The sequence below is a fragment of the Clinocottus analis genome, unplaced genomic scaffold (genome assembly GCF_023055335.1).
Source record: "Clinocottus analis isolate CAN_PGR_092001 unplaced genomic scaffold, fCliAna1.0.p SCAF_19, whole genome shotgun sequence".
Taxonomy (NCBI): Eukaryota; Metazoa; Chordata; class Actinopteri; order Perciformes; family Cottidae; genus Clinocottus; species Clinocottus analis.
In genome coordinates, this window is record NW_027175920.1 from 7172923 (window position 1) to 7198957 (window position 26035).

At 41.5% G+C, this 26035-nt stretch overlaps 2 protein-coding genes across 2 annotated transcripts in view; both read right to left on the minus strand.

The window, feature by feature from the left end:
* The window catches only part of LOC137789393 (protocadherin-15-like), a 144997-nt gene that overhangs the window by 16764 nt on the left and 102198 nt on the right, over positions 1-26035 (minus strand). The window contains exons 27-35 of the mRNA XM_068582941.1: positions 18982-19091; positions 18668-18808; positions 16592-16719; positions 12575-12805; positions 12138-12226; positions 10898-11074; positions 10276-10494; positions 8881-8889; positions 7832-7942 (exon numbers count right to left, since the gene is read on the minus strand). Coding sequence (XP_068439042.1) covers positions 7832-7942; positions 8881-8889; positions 10276-10494; positions 10898-11074; positions 12138-12226; positions 12575-12805; positions 16592-16719; positions 18668-18808; positions 18982-19091 — 1215 coding nt within the window. The remainder of the gene's footprint in view (positions 1-7831; positions 7943-8880; positions 8890-10275; positions 10495-10897; positions 11075-12137; positions 12227-12574; positions 12806-16591; positions 16720-18667; positions 18809-18981; positions 19092-26035) is intronic.
* Positions 1019-6531, minus strand: LOC137789284 (protocadherin-15-like). Its single transcript, XM_068582701.1, has 2 exons — positions 6497-6531; positions 1019-2654 (listed from the first exon to the last, which is right to left on the minus strand). Exons 1-2 carry the CDS (start codon positions 6529-6531, stop codon positions 1019-1021), a joined length of 1671 nt encoding a protein of 556 aa, XP_068438802.1.

Below are 26035 nucleotides of genomic sequence, written 5' to 3' on the forward strand. Positions count from 1 at the left end.
AATAAAAATACATATATGCACATTGAATCAAATTAAACAAAGATAAAAAGACAGACAGCAACCTAATGATAGACAGATAGATTATGTACTTCTACACAGAACAAAATAAGTGATTTTACAGTGTAACAACGCCACAGTAAATATTAATGAAATGGAACGTAAAACCAGAATGTGACACTAATCATTTCACTGGTCGTAGCCTTGTAACAGTGAAATACTAGCCACGCTAAGAAAATACAAGGAATTAATGTCAAAGAAAGTTCAATCTGAGCTGGCAGTTGAAACAAAGTCCTCTGTTCTGTTTCATACCCACTCCATCTAAAATCAACTAGTTAAGATGTCCAGTGTTAAAGCACCCAAAAAGAGCAATTAGCTCCTCACAATAGCAAGTGGTTGGATCCATTAGCAATCATGTCTTTCCCACTTTTAATCACTTGATTTCACAGCTCCATCTGCATCTATTGAGGCCAGTTTTCCTCAGCCTTAATAAAAAACAAGTCTTGTTGTTTGTATGAAAACTAAATCAAAATAGTACTACTTAAACTTCTTTTTTATTTCCCGTTCACTGAACACGGGACACCAAATTAAAATTGCCATGACATGTTTATCATTTCCTCCTCATCCTTCCCCACTTCTTCAGTCAAAGAGAAGAAGTGTAAAATACAGTAACAGAGTCTGGAAGCCCTTTCCAGCTGTTACATGACTGAATTCATGAGGGCTATGCAAGATGTGACCTCACTGGCTGTTTCACCTCCCCTTTCTGTTTCTAGTTCCAAAAGGAGGAACATTTTTCTTCTGCCCACAGAGTTTATATTAGGCCGAGTTTTTTTTCTTTCCCACAGTAGAAAACAGGAAGTCATTTTGGAAGAGCACAGTTGCAGCATGGTAAAGAATCACCATATCATCACAGCATCCACTGAGCTATTTTGAGCTTCAGTCCCTTGACAGCTCCGCAGCACCTACGCAACAATGTTGAGAAAGCCCGCTCTGTGTGCTTTCCATATCATAAAGGCAAAGGCTAGAGCATTGTAGACTGAGAGGGGAATCGTTTCTCAAGTTCCTCCACGATGGAGTTCATGTTTGTGTTGGGTTTAATCTGTGGAGGAAGAGGTGGAGGATCCTCTCCTCCTCCCACTCCTTCTCCTACTGCTCCATCTTTACCTCCCTCTCCTCCTCCTTCTGCTGCTACTTCTAATAAATCCAAGGAGTCAAGAGAACTAAGAGAATCTATGGAGGCTCTGCTCTTTTTCAGTGGGATCTGTTTCCGATCTATCTGGCTGAACATGTTGGCCACCGACTTCTCAATGTCCGCAATGTTTTGGATGTTCTTTAAGATTCCTTTCAACTCTTTTCGCCGAGGGTCGGGCTCTGCAGGGAGGGGTGGCGGCGGTGGCCGGAGGGACACAGGCCGCAGGGCTGGTGCCTCCTTAAGAGATGGTAGGACAAAGAAGGATGGACGCAGGACCGAGGGAGACAATGGGGGAGGTAGAGGGGGAGGGGGAGGAGGAGGGGGTGGAGGAGGCTGAGGAGGAGGAGGATTCTCCTTTTCTGTAAGGGTGGAGTGAGATAAAGCAGGAGGGAGTGGAGGAGGGGAGGAAGGGTGGTGTGGAGGAGGAGATGATGGCAATAGGGGAGCAGATGTGAGTGGAGGAGGTGGTGGAGATGGAGGTGTAGGCGGCGGCGGTGGGGGTGTTGGTGGTGGTGGTGGGGGAGTTGATGGAGGATCAGGGATGAACTCAAATTGGGCCTGAAGTCTTTCTTCCATACTCGGATTCACTGTTAAATTTGCCCCAAAGCGCCGCAGTACAGGAGGAGTTGGCTTGTGACTTGGTGGAGGAGTCCCTGTATCACTTTGGGTGATGATAATACTCGGAGGACCATCTTTGACCTGAGCGATTATAACATTGTGGGTGGGGGTGTGGTTGTAGTGCTGAGGAGACTCCGGGAAAACAGAAAGTATGATATCAGGCGATCCTCGTGAATCTAGGTTTTGCCTTTGCCTCATTTCCTGGAGTGCCTGTTGCTCAAATTGTCTGGCTTGCTCTTTGACTGTCAGCTTGGGTTCCAGACTTGGGCTTCCCATTAAGTCTGAATCCAACCCACGGTCAAATCCTGAATCCAGGCCAGCATCTTTACTTTCCTTAAATTCAGCCTTTAAAAGCTCCAACTCCCACTGAACGGGATCCATAACCACTTGTCGTCTCAAAGTGTCATACATCTCTCTACGATGTAACCTTGACGGGAGAGTCCAGCTGTGTCCACCTCCAGATCCCCATCCACTGTCACTGCCACTGAATCCACTGAATCCCACTTCTCCTCCATGGGAACTGAGCCTCAGCCAGGCCTCTCGAAGGCCTTTCCTGGAAGGGGACAAATTCCCAAGAAGGTCTTTTCTCCTCTGGCTTCTCCCAAGAGTTGCTGGGCTACTCAAAGTCCCGTCTTCATGGTAGATGGGATTTTTGATAGTCAATGGGTTTTCATCAGAAAGAAAGGTTATGTTGGACTCAGACTTTGGTAGGTTATTGAGCACACCACCGTTAGCGATGCACTGGCGATGGGCAGCAATCGCTCGTGTGGCAAAATCCGAGATCAGACGTTGGCGGTCACTTTCATCCAAACTGCCACCACTCCCACCACCACTATGGTTTGACCGGCTGGCACATGCATGGAAGAAAATTGAGGGAAAAAAAAGAATGAAGCGAGGGGTAATAAAAGAGGAGGGTATAGTGAATTGGAAAGAGGCAATCAAAGCTATATTAAATTAAAGAGGGAAATAGGGACTGAGCAGTAATGCACAGAGAAGTTAAGTAAAATATTTTATAAACGGGAGAGACAACACAAGGATACATAAAGAATGGTAGAAAGGCAGCTAAAACAATAAAACGTCTGCTCATGCCTTTTGATGAATGAAATGAAAAGAGACTTCACATGAAGAGATAAAGGAGGATGGGGATGAGAGGAAATGGAAAAGGGATCTTGAAAGAGGTAACAACATTTTTTGTCAGTGCTGTTTTTACCAGTGGGACGGTAGAGATGGAGAGCTAAAGAATAGTCTTAAAACACAAAGGGAAGGAATGCAAATATATTTTATGTATGCTGAAAGTAGTGCGCTACAAAGACGCTACTGCATCACGACTACAGACAATGCCAAATCTGTTGGGGTAGGGATACACAACTGTGTGTCATCGAGCTCTGAGAGTATGCAGATTTCCTTCCAACAAAAGAGTGATTACATCCTCCTCTTTAGTTGAAGGTGCACTGATCTGTGAAATGTCTGGTACAGTTTATGACTTTGTTGAGACTATGCAGGCTCTTGGCATTTCATAGCACATGGCTGGATCCTTCTATGCCAAGTCAACCAATGCAACTTTACCAGAGTTTTGATACATCATTGATCAGCCACAATCATTCTTCAGTGACACACTTTTCTCTCCAATCTACCGAGCTACAACTTACTCGACACGTAAAACAAGAGTAAGCACTGACAAGGACGGGACACGGCTATGGCAAGCAAACAGTCAGCATAGTATTAAACTAGTCACCAATGTGAATCCATTTCCAGCATCCTACTCACTTTTGTCTGTCAGTCGTGTGTAAGAGATGAATGGATCAGACCAAGAGGAAATGAAGTCAACATGAGAACAAACAAAGTAGAGTGATGACATGTCTCACAGATTGTTGATCAGTTATATACAGAGCAATTTAAAACCAATGCATTCAGTGCGGAAAACCCATTAGATATTAAGAGACATGTAGAAGTTAAAACAGTCTATAAAATATATAATTAAATTATAATTTCGTCTTGTTCATCGTCAGCTGTTTATCACCTCAAATCAGAAAAGGTGATCAATGTATGATATGTTAGGTATTTTACTTTCTCTTAGTCCCTTTTGAAAGTGTAGGTTTTGAAATATTAACTGTAAACATTATCAAGTAATCTAAAAATGATAGTTACAAATCAATATGTCAATATAATTGTAATTAATTAGGCTTCACTTTTTAAGTTGTTAAGCAGTGTTCATTGAATGAGAGTCGTTAACTGTGGTAATTATGGAGAAAAAAAACACAACAAGCCACACAGCTGCCAAGTTAGCCTGGAAGTCATAAATATTCCAGTGAACAAGTCAGTAAGTTAATAGGAAGGCATATTATACACATCTAATTATTGCTAGATGTGTATAATTGTGACGACAACTATATGATATGCTGTGTTGCTAAATAACTTTTAAATTAATAACTTTTATTTTTTTTTAAAACATGCTTCATTTAATGTGCTGCTAATATACACAAATGAACACTTAATTTCTCATAGTTAATTGAAAACAGACATTCAAACCCAAAGCTGTCAAGAGAGCAGCCAAAGGTAATTAAAAGAAAAATAATGCCTCAGAATCAGTCTACTGAGCAGTTTGATAATGGACCTTAATTATGAATGTGCAAACTTTTGTACTTTTCCAGGTTTTATACTCTTTCGGGAATATTTAGTCTCTACAAGACTGCAGTGATACGGAAGACACACACACACACACACACACACACACACACACACACACACACACACACACACACACACACACACACACACACACACACACACACACACAATTAAACATGCTCTGCAGCTTATCAATAGAATTAATTATCGCCCAGGGTGGTCTTTATAAATTACGGGCTGCATTTATTTCAATTATCTCATATCCAAGTTAATTTCCGCACACATTTTACAGCAGATAATTTTGGCTGGTTAGTCTCACACATATGCACGTTCACGCACACAAACACACGGAAATCCCTTGTTGTCATTTGAAGATAGTTCCTTCCATCTAGCAAATGAATTGCTCTCATATTAATAGGAGTAGAGACGCATATCAAGGACGGACAGAAAACCGGTGATGCATGTAATGCTGATAAGAGTTCCTCTCAACTTCTTTTTAACGCTCCAGTAAGGAATTATAAATAACTATCTGTGCATTCCCTTGAGTGAGTGTGTGTATGTGTGTGGTTGTTATGTCTTTCAGATAAAAGTGTGTATGGGGGTTACCATGTATACCATCACTATTGGACTCTTCTTTCATCAAACATGTCAAACCAGCACAAACTGTAGTATAATAGAAACTAAGCGGGGCAGCTACAGCAGGTGGTAAGAAGAATATGATGGAATAATAAAGCATTTTTTTTGAGGCAGTATAGAGTAGAGTCAGCACTTTAAAGAGTTGAGACATAGGACAGAATTAATATACAGTACAAGTAATTTCACATAATCATCAAAAAGTGTATTTATATTGCCTATACTTGCTGACCATGATCCACTGCTTCATGATGGGGAAAGAATTTTTTGAAAGAAAAAAAAAAATTGCATTGCTTCCAGAGCAAACATTCATAAACTCATATTGCAATCTGCTGTGAAAGCTGATTCACTGTTGACCTTCACTTTATCTATTGTAGTGAGGACATTGGTATGCATTACAGCCAGGAAACGGACGTGGACTGAGCTGCACCTGCTGAACTTTGTGAAGATACAATTGCAGAGTTTATCCGCGACTGTTACTGCATAAAAAAACCCCAAAAGCTTTGTTTAATGCTCACCACAGTGACGTGGCTACATAATGTCGGTTTCTTTGGCCACTACAAAATGTGAAATAAGGAAATAAATGCCACTAAATCACAAAACAGCCTCGTGCTTGGGGTGAACGTGTATTCAAACCCCTCCCGACGCAAAATCCTTAATTGTCCGCACACTTTCGCAAGCACACAGAGTTTTTTTATCAAGATGGAAGATCAATAATTTAGCGCTTGGCACACCTACCCAGCACACGTTTCAGCACCATGGACAGCAGAACATTTGATTTTTTTGGTTCGTCTCCCATAAACCATCAAACAAATGTTTATTTGCAAAACTGTATAATGACACGAGTAAACAGATATAATTGCTGTGATATAATTATTGAGTGTCAGATACCTTTTTAAACCAAAAACAAGGTGTTTCTCAGTGTGTACAAGTACATGCTGAGTGCTAAATGGCTGTTTGTGACACATTATCCGCCGGGTATTGTATATTTATATTAGTTGTTTTGATATGATCTTTTATATCTGCATTTTCACAGTGGGAAAGCCTCCTGGACTTTCTCTTCAGCACAACACAAAAAAGGGCCACACGTGTCATTGCAACAGCCTTGACAACGACACATTGATTGATTGACAGACGTACAAACACATCCGTGTTAAACTCAGATGCGTCGATTATGTTTGTATATTGGGTTCGGTCACAATGAATGGGACAGAACATGCAAAACATTTATGGTGTGTTTGAGTTTGATGTGACTGTTTAATCTAGACAAATCTCAGCATGCTTCTATCAAACTCCAAAGGACTATGATGAAATACAATTTACTTTCAAATGTTCGATCAATAGTGTAAGATGTTAAAAAACAGTCTGCAACATACTTTGACATCTTACTATTGATCAGTTTGACATGAAAGACTTTTGAATCGTTGCCCCATGCTGGCCAGAGACACAGTGGGGGACGCCATCGACGTGTCCATGGGGAGAACAGTTTGCTCCCTTTTATTATTTTGGACGGTTTGATTATAAGTAAACATCTACTACACACACAGCCGACTGTGTGGCAGCCACTCAGCTGCTGCGCCGTGGCCAGACAGTTATTCTGTGCCTTTTTATTGGGCGCAAATCTAATCTGCCTATTGTCGTGTAAATAGCCTTGAAACCTAAATAAATGCATAAAGTTGTGCTTACGCGGGCCTGCATGGAGCAGGTGCAGACATCTGCATTCTAAAAAAAAAAAAAAAGAGAGCTCATCTGTTGTCTGAGATGGGCGAGTGAAAAATAGGTCTGATACAGTTGCAGTCTAGACGGGGGAGTTGGCCAGTTGTGGATTGTCGTCACTTAATCACACAATACAACAGTAGTGGTAGCAGACACTGGCAGAGATCTGAGTGCATCTTTCTAATTGTGTGTATTTTCCCTTTTGCGCTGTTGCATTTTGGGTTCACACTACGAGCATCTTCATGTTTTAATCACTTTGTTTTTTCTGCACTGCTGTGTTCTCAATTCAGGAGGAACTGAAGCTGAGCTCGAGGCTGAAGACGGAGTTCATTGTTGTGTTTGAAGGCGCACTTTGTGCTACATTTCCTGACGTTAGGCCATTGTTAGCCTTATTTCTTTCATCTTCGTTATATTGATTTATGCTGCCGAGATTTTCATTTCCTGATTGATTTCATTATTTATTTGTGGAAATGTTTGTGATATGCTGCATCCTAATGGTTGTATTTGGACCACCAACATAAGTGTCTTACACAAAGTAGCACAGATGTCCTATTGTAGATATCAAATGGCTTTCTTATTCAGGAAAAGGTATTCAAACAGCGTTAGACCCGAGTGTATCGAGCCTTCTTTATGGACCTCTTGCACTTTAGCATTTGGTTAGTCACTGGTCGTGTCCCAACTACAATATCTGTGACATTTTAGGCCAATATATCTTAATTTCACATTAATACATCATGATATCCCAAATTGCTCCATGCTTTGGAACTAAAGCAACTGGAATGTATACTTAATGCATGAAAAGGACTATATTGGTCAGTGTGAGTGATGGTGTTGGTCTGCAGGGAATCAAAGAATAGCATATTTGCGGTATTTTTCATTGTGCTAGTGAAAATGTAAGGACATGTAATGTTATGGGACTGACTGCATGTGCGGATACCAACTCAGAAGTCCTGTTGCAAAAGGCTGATGTTTAATAGCCATAAAAATGTGAGCTACGGCCTCTGCTTTGGCTCATAAATATAAATGCCACTTTCACACTTCACTTACATGGCGTTGTCACCCAGCTCTTCATACAGGTTGTTGGCAGTTCCTCCCGCAGGTTTGCCCGTTGGCAATGCCATCTGGATACGGGCTGTTTTGGCACACTCTGCCTGGCGTCTGGACACCAGCGGAGAGGAAACTCACAGTTAGTTATCAAAAGTTAGAGAAAACGCCCGACCATAGAAATCTGTGACACGTTCATAATCTGTGCAAGGGAGCTGATATCTTTGGTACATGTTTTAACACTGTGCAATATTAACAAGGTGTACATTTTCACATTCTTAAATTAGAGTACATTTTACAGCAGAGTAGAGTCTCTGTGTGTGTGCCTATGGGTTCAATGTTTTGGTGCAGCCAAAAATATCTTCACAACTACAGGATGAATTTCAATGAAATTTTGGACAGACATCGATTCTTCCCAGAGGACGGAGGTAACGGACTTTGTTGATCCACTGACATTTTCACTTGCACCACGAGTCGGTTGACATTTTTGTTTTTCAGGGAAGTGTCTGATGAAGTGCAGTTTATTTTCTGCATTAAATTACATCATAACCTTTACGCATACGGCCTGTCGTAAGCCCCTCCCAACAGATGAGGCATAAACACGTGTTAGTTACTAGTTATTCATTTCAAACATGATAGTTGTTGTGATCACGATGCTGTTATAGAGCAACAATTCGAAAGAGGTCCTGTTTTCTTTGAAAACTTTTGAGCCTGAAGAGCCCTTTGAAGGGACATTACGTAACAGGGATTCAAGGCTCTATCTAGTCAACATATAGATGCTGAGAACATGTAAGCTTGACGTCTATTCCTAACCATACTAAAAAGCATGCACACACATTGTAGTAGAAGCATTGTCCTGAACATTTACTGATTCCATGTTCTTCAGGATTCACTTATTTGATTGTCTGCTGTCCTAGCTGCTGTTTCACTGCCCTCACTGATCTCATCCATTTTATTATGCAAGGAAAGTCAACACATTAATCACCACGAGAGGTGTTTGAGACAGCCATGACGTTAATATTTTAGCATGAGATTATGGAAGCAGTACTTACTCCTTGAATCTGGGAGGGAAAAATGCAGCAGGCGACAGAAAGAGAAGGAGAGAAAGATTAGTGACTATTAGAGTCATAAATCACACAGTACCTCTTGTTAGCCAGGTTTATTCATTAAAATTTACAACCCATTTGGACAATTGGTCTTCATTACAGTCATTTAGCAACAGAGACTAGTGATTATTATGCTGATGATTACTACTCTGTTTTTCTTCATTCAAATCTCCTCTCCTCTTCTTTTCTCTTGGTCTGTTGTTATTTGTCTCTCTTTCTCAGCAAGATGAGCAGTGCTCTCCAAAATGCACTGATCCACTTTGTGTGTGTGTGTGTGTGTGTGTGTGTGTGTTTGTGTGTGTGTTGTGTTTGTTTATGTGTGTTTGGGAGGAGGATGGAATTAATAGCCTTTCACGGTGGTTAGCTAAACTAACACACATTAGGATTGGCACTGTGGGACAGGCTGCAATTCACAGAAATAACTGGACAGGTGATATCCCGATAAACACTGCTAGAAGATGTCCTCAGGGAAAGACTGCCATTTAAAGTCCAATCCTCCCGGTTTTTTTTAACAAACTGTTTTGAGGATCAATATGTTAGCATTATGATTTAGTTTATCATTTAATGCACAATTACATAAATGACTGAAATGCCAAACCCATAACTACAGTAGTAATGTAATGAATTCACTAGCTGCTCATGGGGTTGAGACAATGATCCATCCAACAAGGCATGTAAGAGAATAAACATGAGCATGGAGTGAAAAAAGGAAAAAAGAAAGTTGTGGATTCATGAGCTGCTGAGATTTGGTTAGGACTGACATAGTTGTTACTCCATCTCTTACTTTTCAACCTCCCATCCCTTTCAGTGGAGTAAGCTGCATGCCCTTGTGAGAATGTAAATCTTTAAAAGTTGATCCTTTTTTTGTTGTTATTTGATTATGTTATTGTTTTTCATAAATGCTACAAAAACAATATGAACAGTTGGGCACAATTTTCAGCTGCAGATGATTGAAGTATTGCATATTTGAGGACAAAGGATACAATGCTTATGTGTGGCTAAATTAGCATTTTTCTTAGTTATTAATCATATTTTTACATCTAATTTGATAAATTAAGGTTTCATTTAGAACAAAACAGTGTTGGTGATTGTTGTAAATATGGAATAACCAGATGGGACAGATTTAATGAGTTTGCTTTCTTAAATGTGATGAATGTGTGTGTTTGATGATTCATTAAAAAAGGTTGGTGTGAGTTGGTGTAGGAACAGTTCACTTTTAACTGCATTTGTTGCTAAATAGAAATTATACAACATTGCCGACACAAGTCAATCAAAGGGACCATACAAGCTCCTGCAGCCTCATTCAGTGTACGGTGTCCAGGATTAAAGAAGTGTACGTACTGTTTGTAGGTGATAATGACGATCAGTATGGCCGGGACACAGCAGATAATGATAATAACTGCCAGAGCCAACAGAGCCCCCTCTGTGTAGCCGACAGTCTGCACAGCTTTCTTCACACTGGTCACCACGTCAGGGGTTCGGATCTCCAGGATCCGTCCACCAGGAGGGAGGAAGGGCTGGAACTCTTTATTGATGTCCAAGAGTTTACCGTCCAGAAACCTTGAGGTGGGAACCGCAGTGATGTAACTGATCATTAAACCTCGATGACAGCGTACAAGTTACGCCGACATCAAGGGACTGATGATGCAAAGGAGGTGGAGGCGACACATTGTTCACTAAGTCATTTCATGCTACAAACACACACGCCCACCCGCGTGTGTGGTTGCGCTTGCAAATATGTTGAGTAGTTTTCTATTTGGTCGTTTTTGCCTCACAATTAAAATAGCTCCCAGTCTAAGTGAGGTCTGAAAACACTTTGTACGAACGCTTCTACCTGATTGGCTAAACAGCACTTCAAAAAACAAATCAAAAATGTAATTTAGGTCCTTTCATGATATAACGCGGCGCATTTGGGGGAGCTGCTATCTTACTTTTCAGAGATCAAAGTTGGCAAAGTTCTTACTTGAAGAGCTCCTGTCTAGAAACAGCCCTGTTCGTCAGCGGGTCGATGGCATAAATCATGAGGTCCGACTTGGTGTAGTCGTCGTGCTCCATCCCATCGGCGAGGCGGTGGGGCCCAATGGTTTCCACGACAACTTTTGCTCCCGGAATCTGCTCCTGGACGTAGCGTTCCAAAATGCTGAGGTTTATAAAGAAAAAAAAAAGGGTTTTGATTGACGGGTTCACACTAATTTAACAGAGTACCGATATGACTGACACACACACACTCGCACACACGCACACACGTATACATATACACAAATACACCACTGTGGACAAACACATATTTTGTTTTCGTCCTCTCAGCGAGGCTGTGAAATATTGATTTCTGTCCCCACAGAAACACCTGCTCAGTGCTCACAGCAGGAACTATCCAACTAAGCTGTGTGCATGTGTGTGTGTGAAAGTGACTGGGAAAGAGAGTGAGGTAGAGAGAAAAGATGGTAAGCACTTCAAAAACATCATTATCAAGTTAGGGCATGGGTCCATAGAGTGTTTTTCTCAGGCAGAAAAGCACCGCCAGGCCCTGGGCACGACTTCATCAAAAAAGCACTCTTGCTGTGCACAGGTTTCCTTTCTATGACAATAATATCTTGACACAATGTGACCTTTCTAACGGCCGTTAGAGTAGCATCGCTCCTTTGGCTTCTTTTTTTTTTTTCATGGATTTGAGCTGGCACCTTTCTGTAAAGTTCAAAGATTTTCAAACAGAAGTGCTCAAGTTGGAGCGTTGATGTTGGCTTCAAGAAACAGATGGCGAGGCGGACTTTAATGGAGCCAACTGGCGGAACATTTTGGAGATTTATCCTAATAAACATTAGATTTTCTTCTCGACTAATTCTGGTTTCTGATATTTACTATAACTGACTTCAAACCTAAACATCTTCCCCGAAATTGCATCAAGTCAAAGGGTCTTCCCTCACTTAAGACAATATAAAAATGCAATACAATTCAACTGTTAATGAATTGCAGTATACAGAGTCATGTTTTATTTAGATATTATATTTTCACAGAAGAAAACAGGTGCAACGTGATATAACCGAGCTGTGATATAACATGTAAAACCATCATGTGGCACATGTGCACAGAGAGATGTATGAGACTGATCAAGCAGTGCATCTTCACCAAAATACAACCCAAAAACACGAACAATCTAAAGATAAACGTCATCTGCAAAACATTCACTTTCATGTAACTGTTACCTGAGGAGCTTGTCTTTGTTTTTCTCCACATAAGTCGGAGGGACATTCGATACCACCACCTGCATGTCCAGCTGGTTCACGACTGACACCTACACAACAGATAAAAATGCAAATAAAACCAAGTCCTGCATTTACACGGAGCTGGAAAAAAAAAAAGCACATTATTTCCCTCGACCTTATCAGAAGGAACCTCCACCAGTGGAATAAAAGTTTGAATTGGAAAAGATAACATTTGCAATCCAAGTACGTGACGAGCGTGTGTCTACTTGAATTTGTTTTTAACATTTTTTTATCTGACAGTCTGGGCGGCCACATGAATCACATTGCAATTTAGTTAAATCACGTCATCAAATTTGTGTTCGGTGGCGTAAAGAATTCAAGATAAAAATGAATTATGATGAACCTGCCAACAATGTCAAAAATACAAACATACACACCACTATCTCCGCCCTGCTGCTGTGCCCTTGACCATAGTTGTCTGTCGCAACCACCTCGAACTTAAAATACGACCGCCTCATGTTGCGGTACATGATCGCCGTCTTCACCACGCCGCTGTATAGTCCGATGATGAAGCCGTCTTTGCTGCCTTTAGTGTCTTTACCGGCGGGAGGGGGAATGATGAGCCGGTACATCATAGCGCTGTAGTTACCAGTGTCTTTGTCCAGTGCCTGTGAAATGAGGTAAATAAGAGTCACCACACAGCGTCATTATTCTAATCATCATTATTACACCGACACAATATCATCATCATTAGAACCACTACAACGAAATATCATCATCACTGTGATCCAGCCATTGTTACCATTATCATAATAATCAAGTCTATTCTACGTTGGGATGATTATCATCATGATGGTGAGTCCTCTGCCTCCTCCTCATCGCTTTGATTCCAGGTGTTTGAGCAGCTGATCATGATGCAGCGCTCCCGTGTTCATTTATTCGTTCCCAACTCATATCTCTCTTGGATTTTGCCACTCACCAAAGGCCATATAACACAGTGTTGTTTTTCTCGTGGGGGAATCCTGCCGTTTGGTTGTGTTGTTAGATGTAGTACTCTGGACGAGCAGCAGGGGGTAAAGCGGTGCTTTGAGCTGTATGCAGGTCTATTCATCTGTTCTGTCATTTTGGCTAAATATCAAGTCTCGCCCTCATTCACACGCACATGCAAACCTCACACTCATGTCCAGACACAGACACACAGACATTGATTTATTGCCTGGTCTTTACAAGGAGGGCAGAGAGTATAGACTGCAGATTCAGCTCAGAGACACCCACCATACCAAAGGGATTGCTATCATAGCGAAAGACAAAACATATTTTTTCTTATGGCCAGGGAATAAAGAAATGGAAGCGGGAAAGAATAGAGTATATAAAGGAAATTTTGAGGCATACATATAGAAACATGAGGGAATAAGGGAGGACCGAGGAAAGAATACATGTACAGATCTATTTTTTGTGTTCGAACTTGGAGGTGAGTGGCACAGTTAAGATAACTTTTCAGCAATACATCAATACCTGCAGTAATATAAACTGCAAAGTGTGGAGTACAGACCTGCTTATTTTCTATTGCACTTAGAAAGAGTGTGTTCAAAATCCACATGCATACAAATACTAACCAGGTGGAAATGGAAAATGGACAAAATGGATGGTGTTGGAACAGTTTCAAAGTATTTTCCACGCACTGAACCGCTGGACAGCACTCTATTGTTATCCAAAAGTTAGTTTGATAGCCTTTACTCTGTTGTAGCCTTGCCTGCATGTTTGTGTCTTGTGTTGTAATTGTACGTGTATAATATGTTGTGTACAAACATCCTAGTTTTGAATTCCTCCCCATGATGCGGGTTGAGCGAGAGAAAACCAAATACATTGAATGAAGCACTTTCACAAAGTGAAGTGCTTTTGAAAACATTCTCATCTGGTCTAACATCTGAGCCCCATTCAAGTACTTTTACAAGATGACTAAATCACTTGAGAAGTAAGGCCATATTCAGACCAACAACAACCTTGAGAAGAAGTGTTATGTTATGTTAATATATTGTTAAATATTACAACACATGTGCTATTATTTGGGTTTGTATCCACAACATGTTCTTATCATACAGGACTGTGATTCACCAATCTTTTCATGTGTTTGCTCCTCTCTTAGCTCAGAGGACATTTTACGAGTCGTCGAAAGAACTCTTCCCAAGAGAAGAGAAATGATCACATTTTTACAACATACAAATTGTTTGTCCAACATAAGGAAATGTACGTTTTCAATTTAAAAGTACAGACAAAGATGCATTAATATTATATCTGAAATCTAGATTATTATAGGTCTTAGAGTCATTCCAATGAATGGATCATAACATCTGTGGGCTAAATAAATACTTTTGGTCCACACGTGTGTCGGCCGCACGCCTACAATTTATGGAAAGAGCACTTCAAGAGAATGTTTCTGCGTGGGAGGTGCTGGAGAAAGAAAGAAGGGTAAATTCAGCTTGAGGCTTGGTTGTGGTGGGAGAAGTGACAAACGTCTTGGGTGGACAACATTTTAAGAATTGGGTTGAAGAACAGAAGTGTCTCTGGAGGTACCCCAGGTAGGTTTTCCAATATGAGACTCATCTGCAGTCTGATCAATAGTTGTGTCCCGGCTTCCTCTGAGGAACAAAAAGACTGAACTGCTGCACGTCCACTGTGAACGCATGACAGCTCTGCATGAAGCAGCACACACAGATAACAATGGAGCCTGGCGCGCGTACACACACACACACACACACACACACACACACACCTCACTCAGACAACAAATGCTTCAGACAGATGTGATGGCATTAGCTATACTTGAATGGAACAACTGAGATTAAAAATGCTCATTTCTCAAACTTTCTCTCCACCTTGACTCACTCACTCTTTCATCTGAACGTTAGAAAATGTGCCGCCAGCATCTCTGTCCATCTTTATGGTCACGCCCCCTCCCCTCCCCTCGCTCCCCCCACTCCACATCCATCTATTCATCCACTCATAAATCATGCAAGTCTTCCCTGCTTTCTTCTCTCCGGACAGTATTTCTCGCAGTGGGATGCCGGTCATTTTTATCTAACCACCAATCCACTCTCATCTTTCCAATCTCCAGATCTATTGACTCTCCCTGTGGTAATCAAGACTAGTAGCAGTCTATTAGTTTTCCCCCCTGTCAGTCTGTTAAAGTATTAAAAGAGGTCAGACGACTGTAGAGCAGGTTACTGTAAACCAGCTTTCGCCTTGACGAAAAAATATATATTCAAAACCACCACCCTCAGATGTTTGCAGCGGAGGAATAATAATCTGATGTACCAGATTTAGAGAAAAGCACATTTTCTACGCTTGTGAATGTGTGATTTTGAATGTGACTCTTTGTCGCATGCTCTCCCTCATTCTCTCATCTCTCCTGTCACTCTCACTGTGTATGATCTAATGCAGTCGGAATATCTAAGAATGATCTTAAAAACTGTAATAAAATATTAAAGCACATACTTTTCTGCCAGAAACCCTGCCTGAGTCTCTTGTGGCATCCAGGCTCATTAAAACATATTGCTACTTCTCAGATAGAGGCTGAGAGCTCTGTGACCCATTTTGGGGCCTAAAAGGCATTTTAATAATACGAGTCGCTTGAGTTGTTTACAGTGAAATGAAATTCTCCTGAGTTTGGTAAAAAAAAATAATAATAAAGGGAAACAAAGGGATGTATCAATTCACACAGAGATAGAGGGAGATGTCGAGAGAGAGAGAGAGAGAGAGAGAGAGAGAGAGAGAGAGAGAGAGAGAGAGAGAGAGAGAGAGAGAGAGAGAGAGGAATCTTACCTGTTACACTTGTTACTTGTTGGATTGAATATCATCAAATTAAACAACACAAGCACACAAACCTACAGGAGCATAGTAAGCACCTTCGTACTGGGCAGAACTGATTTAAGCTGCTAGCTGTCGAGGCTAATTTTGTGTCCAAGTCAAAATATTTTTGGTTTCACATTTATATGAAGGTATTTGAAGCACAAACTGGTTACACAAGAGGGGACAAGTGAAAGAGACTTCACAACAGTACAACAAACTGCAAATGTAGAATATGTACGGGATCGCTCGGACTTTTTCGCTCCTAAACAAGGAAACATGAAGCTCAGGAGAGCAGGGAACTCTACAGGTGGTGCTTTTGAAATACTACGAACAGCAGTAGTAACTATCTGGGCGTCAAGCAAAAGCACTTTCAGGTGAGCACGGTTGCAGCAGGCACGCTGACAGCTTAAGTACACCGCCGCGATGAAAAGACTTTTGTTGGCTGCGTATGTTGCAGTGAGAGGGGTGAATGAAGCGGTGACTCAAGTTGTGGCGCCGGAACTAGCGCATAGACTTTGCTTCAATAATTACATTACACGGCTTAGTGTTGCTATATTTATCAACCCTGTTATTTGTTGTGTGTGAATGTGCCTGCATGTCTGTACCTGGATTTGCAAGATGGAGGTGAACGTCTTGGCGTCTTCGGCGACCCCTCCAATGTAAAGAGATCTGGTGAAAACCGGCGGGTGGTCGTTCTCGTCCTGGATGTCGATTACCACCTTTGCTGTGTTGGCTAGGACACACACAGACACACACGGACACAGAGTTCAAACATGGTGACACACTTTTGAAATTGGCATCACAAAAGGAAGATCAAAGAATATTCTGAAGCGCACATTTAGTATTTGGGACAAAAAGTAAACAATAGATTGCAAGAGATGAATTGACAAAGCAGTGGATTTCCTTTCTGCTGAGAAATCATGGTTACTACACTCTAAACATGGACTCGGTATGCCTCTAGTGTGGGGTATGTGTCAAAGAGAAAGCAAAGATCATTACTTGTGGTCAATGCTTTTCTAGCTATAATATGTTTTGACAAACTGCCACTTTTAGGCTTTCTGTTCTGAATCTGTGCCACATATTGGTGAGAAAAGCCACATCAGTTTAGACATACAGATGTAGAAGCTTTTCATTTATCTGCATGTCGGTGATAATATGTCTAATCAACGTGTTTACATTGGTGCTGCTGTTGCTTTCCTTGTCGATAGTTGGGAGAGGCAACAAATGGAAAAACTGGTCTGACAACGATGAAGAATCTTCTCCCAGTGGAATTTCTGCAGCCAAAGTTACAACATATTTCTATGCCACGATTCAAAATTAAGTTTTGCATCAATTACACGGAAAGAGGTAGTTTTGAATACACACACACACAAACTGCATTTAAATGACCAAAAACAGATGACTTCACCCCCGCTACGGTACAGTAAACATTCAATACAGGACAAAACATTGTGCCAATGAGCCTCTGTTATTCAATTTTAGTGGTTGCGACTTGGAACGATTTACATTCAGTCTTATCTGGACAAAAACAGGGAGTTGTAAATCACACCCAACTAAAACTGCAATACGATACATCAACCAAACTCTGTAAAAAGGTGAATCATGTGTCTGAAGCAAAGAACAAATCCCAGAATTGTGAACAGCTCAAGAAAAAAAGGAAAAAAAACAACACAGACAAACGAGCAGATGCATTCCTCTGCTTATGTAGAAGAGCTAGTAAAGCCAAACCAAATGCTCTACTTGTGAATCCGGCCTTCACTTTAATTAGAAAACCCGATTAACACATTGTTAAAATCGTATTGATTTAGCCTGATTAAAATGCGTGCTAAAAATAATTGAAAGAGATTTTCGAATGACTACAATTGTTTATCAAATAGTAGGAGCAAATGACAATCGTGTGTGTTAAACACTATAATGAAAGTGAAAAAGTGAAAGCCGGGTCAATTAAAAGAACGCAGATATGTTTTGAAAAGAAGAGAGAGAAACGAGAGAAATAGCAGAGGAAAGACAGGAAATAGGAATGACAGAGGTCAAAGAGCAGGAGACTAATCAGAGTCTGTCACTTTAGTTTGAATTTAAATTCAAACTGTTTTGTTTGTTTTTCCTCCCACATGCGACTAAAGTAGGAAACACAACTATTGGAGGAAAGAAACTGCCAGCTTCATTTGTTCATTTCAGAGGAATTCTGAAGTGATATAATTGAAGATCGGCAAGACGTGTGAGACACAAATTCAAGAGAATGAAAAATGTCAAGCTTTTTTTTTTTTAAAACAGCAACAGTGAAGACAACAAGCTGGTATAGCCTACAGGTTTGATCGACACCTGAAAGAGAGGAAAGGCTCATTGAAAGGTAACAACAGCAGCAGAGGCCCAATATAACATGTCTTCCAAGACACAACTGTATCGACAAGGTGAAGAGTTGAGGAGAACTTGTACGAGTAAAAAGTAGAGCGCTTCAGAGAGAATGAGAGCGTGAGTGACAGAGTGGGAGAGAGAAAAGTGCAAGAGAGAAAGCGAAGGCCTGTGGCAAGTTTATCTTGACAATGTCACGTAGTGGTTAACACACTTAGAGAGTAAAAAAAAAAAGTCTCTGAAATCTGCGGCGACGCAATCCCATGTGAAAAGCTAGTCCTGTAATCTTTGAGGGGAGTTCATGAACATGACCATAATCACGCACTTACTCTTAGAGGGAGCTCGGAGGTTGGAGGAGCCCACTCTCATGGAGTCCGCTTCTACCTTCAGGATATAGGAGGAGTTGGCCTCATAGTCCAGGGCCTTGGCCGTGTAAATCACTCCCGTTGTCTCATTTAATGTGAACACATCTGGAGAGACAAGAGACAGAAAGAATGACAGCAAGAGTCGGAAGAAAGAAAGGAGAGGTGCGAACAAAAAAGTGAGGCTTAATTGCATAAGTGAACCAGCCACCTTATTGGCAACCACAAGTGAATCTCCACAACTGAGACCCACATGAGGCACGACCCAACGGTATCCTCACCTCCCTGGTTGCCGTCGATGATGGAGTAGATGATAGTCTGATTGACAGCAGCCGCCATGATGGTTCCCACCGGGGTTCCAACAGCAGCCTCCTCGCTCACTTGTGGAAACCTGGGAATGGATCAGTCAATCAATATCAACCGATTTGAAAATGAATTATGTATATGTTGGGTGTGGGCCCACTCGCTCCCAAGGATCCACAGCAATTCGGAAAGTTATACACAACTAAGACTTGTATCTGCCAAAATGCATCCACATTTTGTATTTCATGCCGACAGCTCTCCGTATCCTGACTTTCCTCCAAAAGATAGTGAATGTAAACACGACTGGAGCTACTGAGGCCATGGTTACCCTCGTTTCAATGAGACTCTTGTGATCGGATGCTCCAGAACTCATCTGTGTCCGCATGTTGGTTCACACTTAATGGTGGGATGCATTTAGTAGTCAAAGAAAGGGCAGTAAAACAGGAGATACACATATTTCAATCCCTATAAATTCTTCACAACTTAACTCACCCATTCATTTTGCTGCTTACTATTTCCTCCCTGCAGTATCAGTAGACTTGTTTTTTTTATTGAAGAATAGCTGCTAACACAGCTGCGCCCATTTGGTAGTTAACATTTTTCACAAAAAGTTCCCTGTTGTTTAAAAGCTTTCATTTTGAAGCAACAGCATCTCGGATTTTATCAGCAGTAACTAAACAGGCCTCAGCTGTGCTCCAGCGTCAGTTCTCCTCCGTTCATCCCTTTGTTCTCCTACCGAGGGAGAGGAACTCCCGTGTGAGGAGAAGATGATGTGAGACCTACGTTTGATAAATTGTCCAGATTGTGCCCACATGCTGACCACATCTGTCTCCAACTCACTGTGAGCCTGGCCACCTCGACATGAGGTCTGGCTGATCGGATCCAGGACTGATCTCTGAGCGTACAGACTTGACAGTTAATGCATCCTTTCCATTGGCTGAAAGGTAGTAAATCATTTCGTAAATAGAGTTGCTTTGGGGAAGAAGAAAAAAAGAGGCAAAATCAGTGCTCAGGTTGCAGCAACTGTCAATTGTTCAATGCCAGCAGAAAATGGTGAATATAGCACATCAGCATTTCAAACAGCATTTCCTATTGAGATATACAATATTCGGTTCACTGGGGAAGCAGAAAAGCTTGACATTTGTGAAGCTGAAACCAGAGAAAAGTATTGTTGATTAGAATAATAGTCACTGGTTAATTTACTGTTGATCAACTAGTAGAGTAATCAACTAAGTGCTTCAACCCTTGGTACTAATATACACCACACATGACTTAAGTTATTGTACTAAAACATCCGCGGTCCCCTGCGTGGTCCTCTCAGGTTGTTATGGCGTACATTGTGTCTCGATACATCTTGGTCAGATCCGGTACGTTTGTAAACCGGGGGTCTGACGGGCCCGATTAGTGGCCGGAGCCTGCCAGTGAAATTACACCATCAAAAGCGTTCTTCACCTGCCCCTCAGTGCATGTGGTGGGCAGTATTTTCTGCTCACAACCCTGACAGATTTTCTCCGAATCTGGCAACTCTCAAATTTCCAGCAGATTTTGCTCCATTAAATAAACCCAGGCCAGTCATTAGGCCAACTGTCACAGCTGGCTAAACATTATAACATGGGCTACCAACTGGCTGAGCCATCAAGTAATCACTATGTGATAAATGGGACTGACTGGGGAGCGAGCGAGAAAGAGAGGGAGAGAGAGAGAGATTAACTTCCTGAAGGCTCTTTTCACAGCAGACATGCCAGTGCAGGAAAAGCACAGGTGTTACTTAGAAAATGAACAGAGTTTATGTTCTGTAATAGTCCAAAATCAAATGGAAAAAGGCAATTACCTTTTTGTCAGGGGAACCAGTGTGATGCTAACTTCAGTTGCCTACAAAATATCCTCGGCTCCTTCTTACATGTACATGAGTCTCTACGGACGTTCACATGGTACACTAATGTCAGCTGTCATGTAGTTCAGCTGAGTCAGCAGCAACATCAACTGTCAATAAATCTGTCCAGGTTCTGTAGTGTCATCATATCATTTTATTCCTCTCCTCTCAGAATATAATTTTCTCTACCTCTTTCTAATTTCTAATCTAATTTTTCATTCTCTCCAATCCTCCTACTTAAAATTGAAATGTCCCTCTTCAACCACTACATTCATGTCCACCTACATCTCTCCGTCTGCATCCATTCTGCTCCCCTTTCCTCCCTCTCTTTCTCTCAGGCTGCTGCTTCCAGCCAACATCCCAGCAGACCTCAGCTACATCTGTTATCCGTTCCTCCATCCTTCCTTCACAATGGCTGTTTGACAGAAGTGAAGGAGCACAATTGAGAGGGTGCCCACCCCCCCCCACACACACACACACACACACACACACACACATTCAATATATTCACACTTGTAAGCTTATACACTTGCCCACAATACAAACAATGATACCAATGCATGCAATAACTGGACGGGTCAAAAACACATTTACAGGCATAAAGATGCACACAAGCCTCCATTCATGTGTAGTGCATAGTGCAGATAAACAGACACACCTGCACTCTCACACACACACAGCTCATTATCACGCCCTTATCTCCACTACTGTCCTCTCTAATCATTGCCGTCTTAACTACAGCAAGCTGGGCCGATGCTGATAACAGACACACACACACGCACAAACGTGTACAGCTTTACTTGTGGGGACGCTGTATTGGCTTCCATTCATTACCTGGAGGCTCACTCTAACTGCAATGTAATAATTCAAACAAGAACCCTTAAACAAACTTTGTGGTCTTAACCGCTGATGAAAGATTGAACTTCTTGAGACAGAGTGAAGAATTTTGTTGTCCACACACACACACACACACACACACACACACACACACACACACACACGCACACACACACACACACACACACACACACAGACATACACTCGAAGCACATAATCCCACTGAATGTAGGCTAAAGGACATAAACCTTAACAGAGCTGTGAAAGTGTTCAGTGGCTCAGCAGTGTGAAGGAGAAGACAGAATTATGAGGATAGTGATAGATGTCGGCAATGATACCCTCCCCTCTGTGTGTCTTTCTCTTAAAGCTACTGCCATTTGTTCGTCTCCCTCATTGTTCTACTGCTCTTCAGCTTGTCTCGTTCAGATATATATGATACATCTTATTCCCTTCTTGTCATTATTCTTTCCCTCCGAGCGCTGCTCCCTTTTCTCCCTCTCTCAACTGAAATGCCGCTTCTGCCATTTCTTTGAAACTCTTTGTTTTTGTTTCTTTGTCCTCTTCGAATTACAACATCGTCTGTGCCGAGCAGCGCTTCGGTTCCGTCGGGTTCAGGCAATGCGTCCTCACAGGAGGTTTTCCACATGACAGTCACGTCTGAGCTCCTGTACGGCGTACTGTATTGGGCACGGGAGGCCGTGCCTGGAAGATAGCACGGCAAACGCAAGTAGCTTAAGTCTTATGAGACAACCTTTTTATCTTTATTTGACCTTTTTAAAACAAACAAACTATTTTTAGGTATCTGCTCGAAAATTGCATACCCAAACTAAAACGGGTGTATCCCTGCAACCACGAGGGCTATTTGGATACTTTTGAAGTTATAATAAAAGACCACAGATGTGGTTCAACATTATGGAGGTTCGCTACTCGCCTTTCATATGGACTTCATCCGGTAAATTATTCTAACTTCTGTCATCAATTTGGTGGTATAAAGTAACTGTATATACGGTAAATCTTCCAAATACTGTTTCTCTTCTCTCCTGTCGACTGCTTTGATGCCATTAAGGACCTTTCAAGTCTGAAATGCAATCATCTGATCTCCACTAAGACCGCTTTGCTCTTTGGCTTGGAGTAAGTTGAAACAATCACAGCGGTCAGTCGCCTGAGCGAGCAGCACTGACTCCTACATGAACACCAACCTAAAATGACGACAAATTCCCCTCCCAGAGGGTTACTAATTGACTGTAGGAAGGAGACTGTTGAGTGAAGGGTCTTTACTGCCTGCAGTAATAACATTTAAGTGCTGGCTGGAGCTGTGTAGGTTAGGTCTTCTCCTGCTGTGGCCATTTCTCAGAACTGAAAGGCAATTTTCAGTTCACATGTCCATACAGTTTCAACAGCTTGTATGCATGCTGGTTGAAAACCAAACAGTGTTCTTATAAAGGCAGGTGTTGCAATTTTACAACATCAGACTTTAAAATGAGGTTTTCCAAAGCTGTTGCTCTTGGTCTCTTGAGAACATCAGCTCAGAAGACTGGAGTTAAAATGCTTTGGTAGTGCGCCAACATTTAGTGATTCCATTACAGGTATACCAGGTAGAACTACTACATTGTGACTCTGGTTTTTTTCTTCTTCTCAGCCATGTTTACATAATCAAAAGGAATTTTCTCTTGCACTCTCCTTCTCTCTCTAGTCCCAAATGGCTTCCTCCATCCTGTTGTACTGGTTCACACTCAACCTTTCAATTTGTGTCACTCCTTCTCTCTGTCAATCACTCTCTCAGCGTCAGAGAAAGATGTGAAGCCCAAACTGATTCTCCTTTTTCTTTGTTCAGTCATCAAGTGTCTCAGCATTTTAATTCCCTTTTCATGGCCCTTTTCTCACCTTCAGGCTTTCTAGTCTTGTCGTAATTGTCAACAGAGTCAAGTGGGTTTGCGTCTCTCAAACAGTATAAACTTAAGTGGAGCAATGTTGGCGCACTACTACTTTAAAACATATGCGAAACAGAGCAAGGAGAGAAAAATAAACCAGCACTATGTACAAGGGCTTTTGAGAAAAGGAGGGACTCAAGAGGGAAGGTGCATAGAGGCAAATGAAGATGCTACAAGAGCTATATAAAAAAAAAGAGAAATAGGGATGATACAATGAAGGAGAATATGCATCTCACATAATTTCAGACACACTCACATAACATCTGCGAGCGTGCCTGTAGACGCAGAGCTTCTCCCCCTCACACTCACAACCACGCTCATGCACACGAACGTGCGGTAAAATCACATTTGAAACTGGAGGCTCGAGTCCAATGAAAAGCCCCGTCTTTCCACTTTCTTAGTTTTTCATGCCTATATCTTCAGAACGGCATAGACATGACAAACTATTACACAAAGAAATAAAATCTTTGACTGAGTTTTGATTTCAGCAAATAAAATTGTCAGCGTTATTCATCAGCCGGCGTGTGTCATTTTGTACTGAGTGTGAGTGTGAAGAGCCGTCAGGAGACGGTCATAATTTCCTGTCAGACTCTTTGCAGCGCACGTGAGAGTATAAACATAATTACTAAAATGTATTCAAACTCAAATATTTACAACAGATAGTGTTAATTAAAAGATACTCAAAAAGGGCTGGTTTAGCATTGAAGGGTCTAACTGACTCTGTGCTGAGGTCAATTTGCTTTCACCATGGATTTAATTGTCTCCAGCACTTATTCCTAGTCAGCAACTAACACTTGTAGTTTCCACTAGATACTGTATTTGCTCTCACGTTAGCTTTCGTGTAAAAGAAATATGAAAGAACCGACCAGGCTGATAAAATGAGTCATTCAAAAACTGACAACTTTTTGTTCAGAAGCTCCCATCTCTTGTCCTTTCCTCCTCGTGGGATCCCGCTTGGTCGTTATGTAATCAACCGCCAAATGCCTGAAGAGGCCGAGAAGAAGAAACGGTCCGACTCTGTGGTTTTGCAGAGGATCCATTTCAACTCTTTTTCTTTGATCTGTTGAATTGGAAATCTGGACGTCAAAGCCACATAACTCGTGTCTACAGTTGTTAGAGATCGCAGTGAGATAGCCGGGAGGAGATGAGGAAGGCCGAATCTGTCCAACTGCGCCAACTTTTTTTTTTTTTTTTTTACCTTTTCAAGTTTTCTGGAATCGCTTGAGGGTCACGCGAACCTGCAGAAACAGTTGCATGATGCATTCAGGATATACCTTTGTTCCTCAACACTGATAGGAGGGGTTTCATTATGTTCCACAACCATATCAGATGCTGAGAGAGAGAGAGAGAGAGAGAGAGAGAGAGAGAGAGAGAGAGAGAGAGAGAGAGAGAGAGAGAGAGATCCCCCTGCTACTGTTCCTTGTTTAATTAGTCGTTATTTATTTTTTAGTTAGTTTGAACTGTAGCTGCTTTCCAAGGCGTTGGGACTTTACATTTTCTGATTGTATGCATTACGTTTTTTATGCTTTCATTGGTTGAAATGATTCCAATCTGCCCGTCTATGTCTCAGCACTTCTCTATTCTTTACCTGCTTCTCTACTTTGCTTCAATAAGTCAGCCCGTCAGCTCATCTGCTACTTTAACCCTTGAACACCATCGTCGGGTGATTTTCCCCCAGAGCTAACTGTGTTTACGTTATTTTTATTGTGTTGCTTTTGTCTGAGTTGCGTCCGTCGTTGTGTAGCTCCATGCTGCCCACTGAGGTTATTGAAGGTGGGCGTGTCTTTGTGCGCCAACCCTGTTTTGTTTTTTTAACAGGCACATATTCGGGTGATTTTCACTCAACGTTAGTGATAGAGGGTGAACAAATTACGGAGTGGTTTTAACATTAAAGGGAAACTTTTCCTTCACAGGACAAGACTCACATATCCCAGGAACAGATAGACCAAAGAACAAGTTCATGTCTCCATTATTTATATTTTTAAATCATTTTTTATTGAAGATTCCCTCATTTTTCACCCGATTTTGAGCCTTTTCTCAGGGTATCTCCATGAAACCTGCTGTGGTTTTATACGACGTTTTATAGGGTGAAATAAAGGAAAAGTACTTCAATGTGCCTTGTATTGTTGCATTTTAATATATTTTGATAAATATGTATATTTTATCAGGTATATTGGGTGAAAGATACCTGACGTTAGTGATAGTATTGCTATTGTATATTGATATTGTATAGTAGTGATTTTAATGTTAGTGTCCTCGGGTTAAAAGACTCTTCTGCCTGCGTGTGACTTCATACTGCTTGTCTATCAACTACACTTCTTTTCTCTCGTGTCTTCTCCCCTCAGACTTTCCCTGTAGTTTCTCTCGTGCCTCCTTTCCTTTCTCCCTCTG

What these genes read in the sequence shown, in the direction of transcription:
- LOC137789284 (XM_068582701.1), bottom strand. Translation starts at nt 6,531, where the DNA reads ATGGCGTCCCCCACTGTGTCTCTGGCCAGCATGGG. An exon ending in GTGTCTCTGGCCAGCATGGG is followed by an intron (nt 2,655 to 6,496) that starts GCAACGATTCAA and finishes TGCATGTGCCAG; the next exon opens with CCGGTCAAACCATAGTGGTG.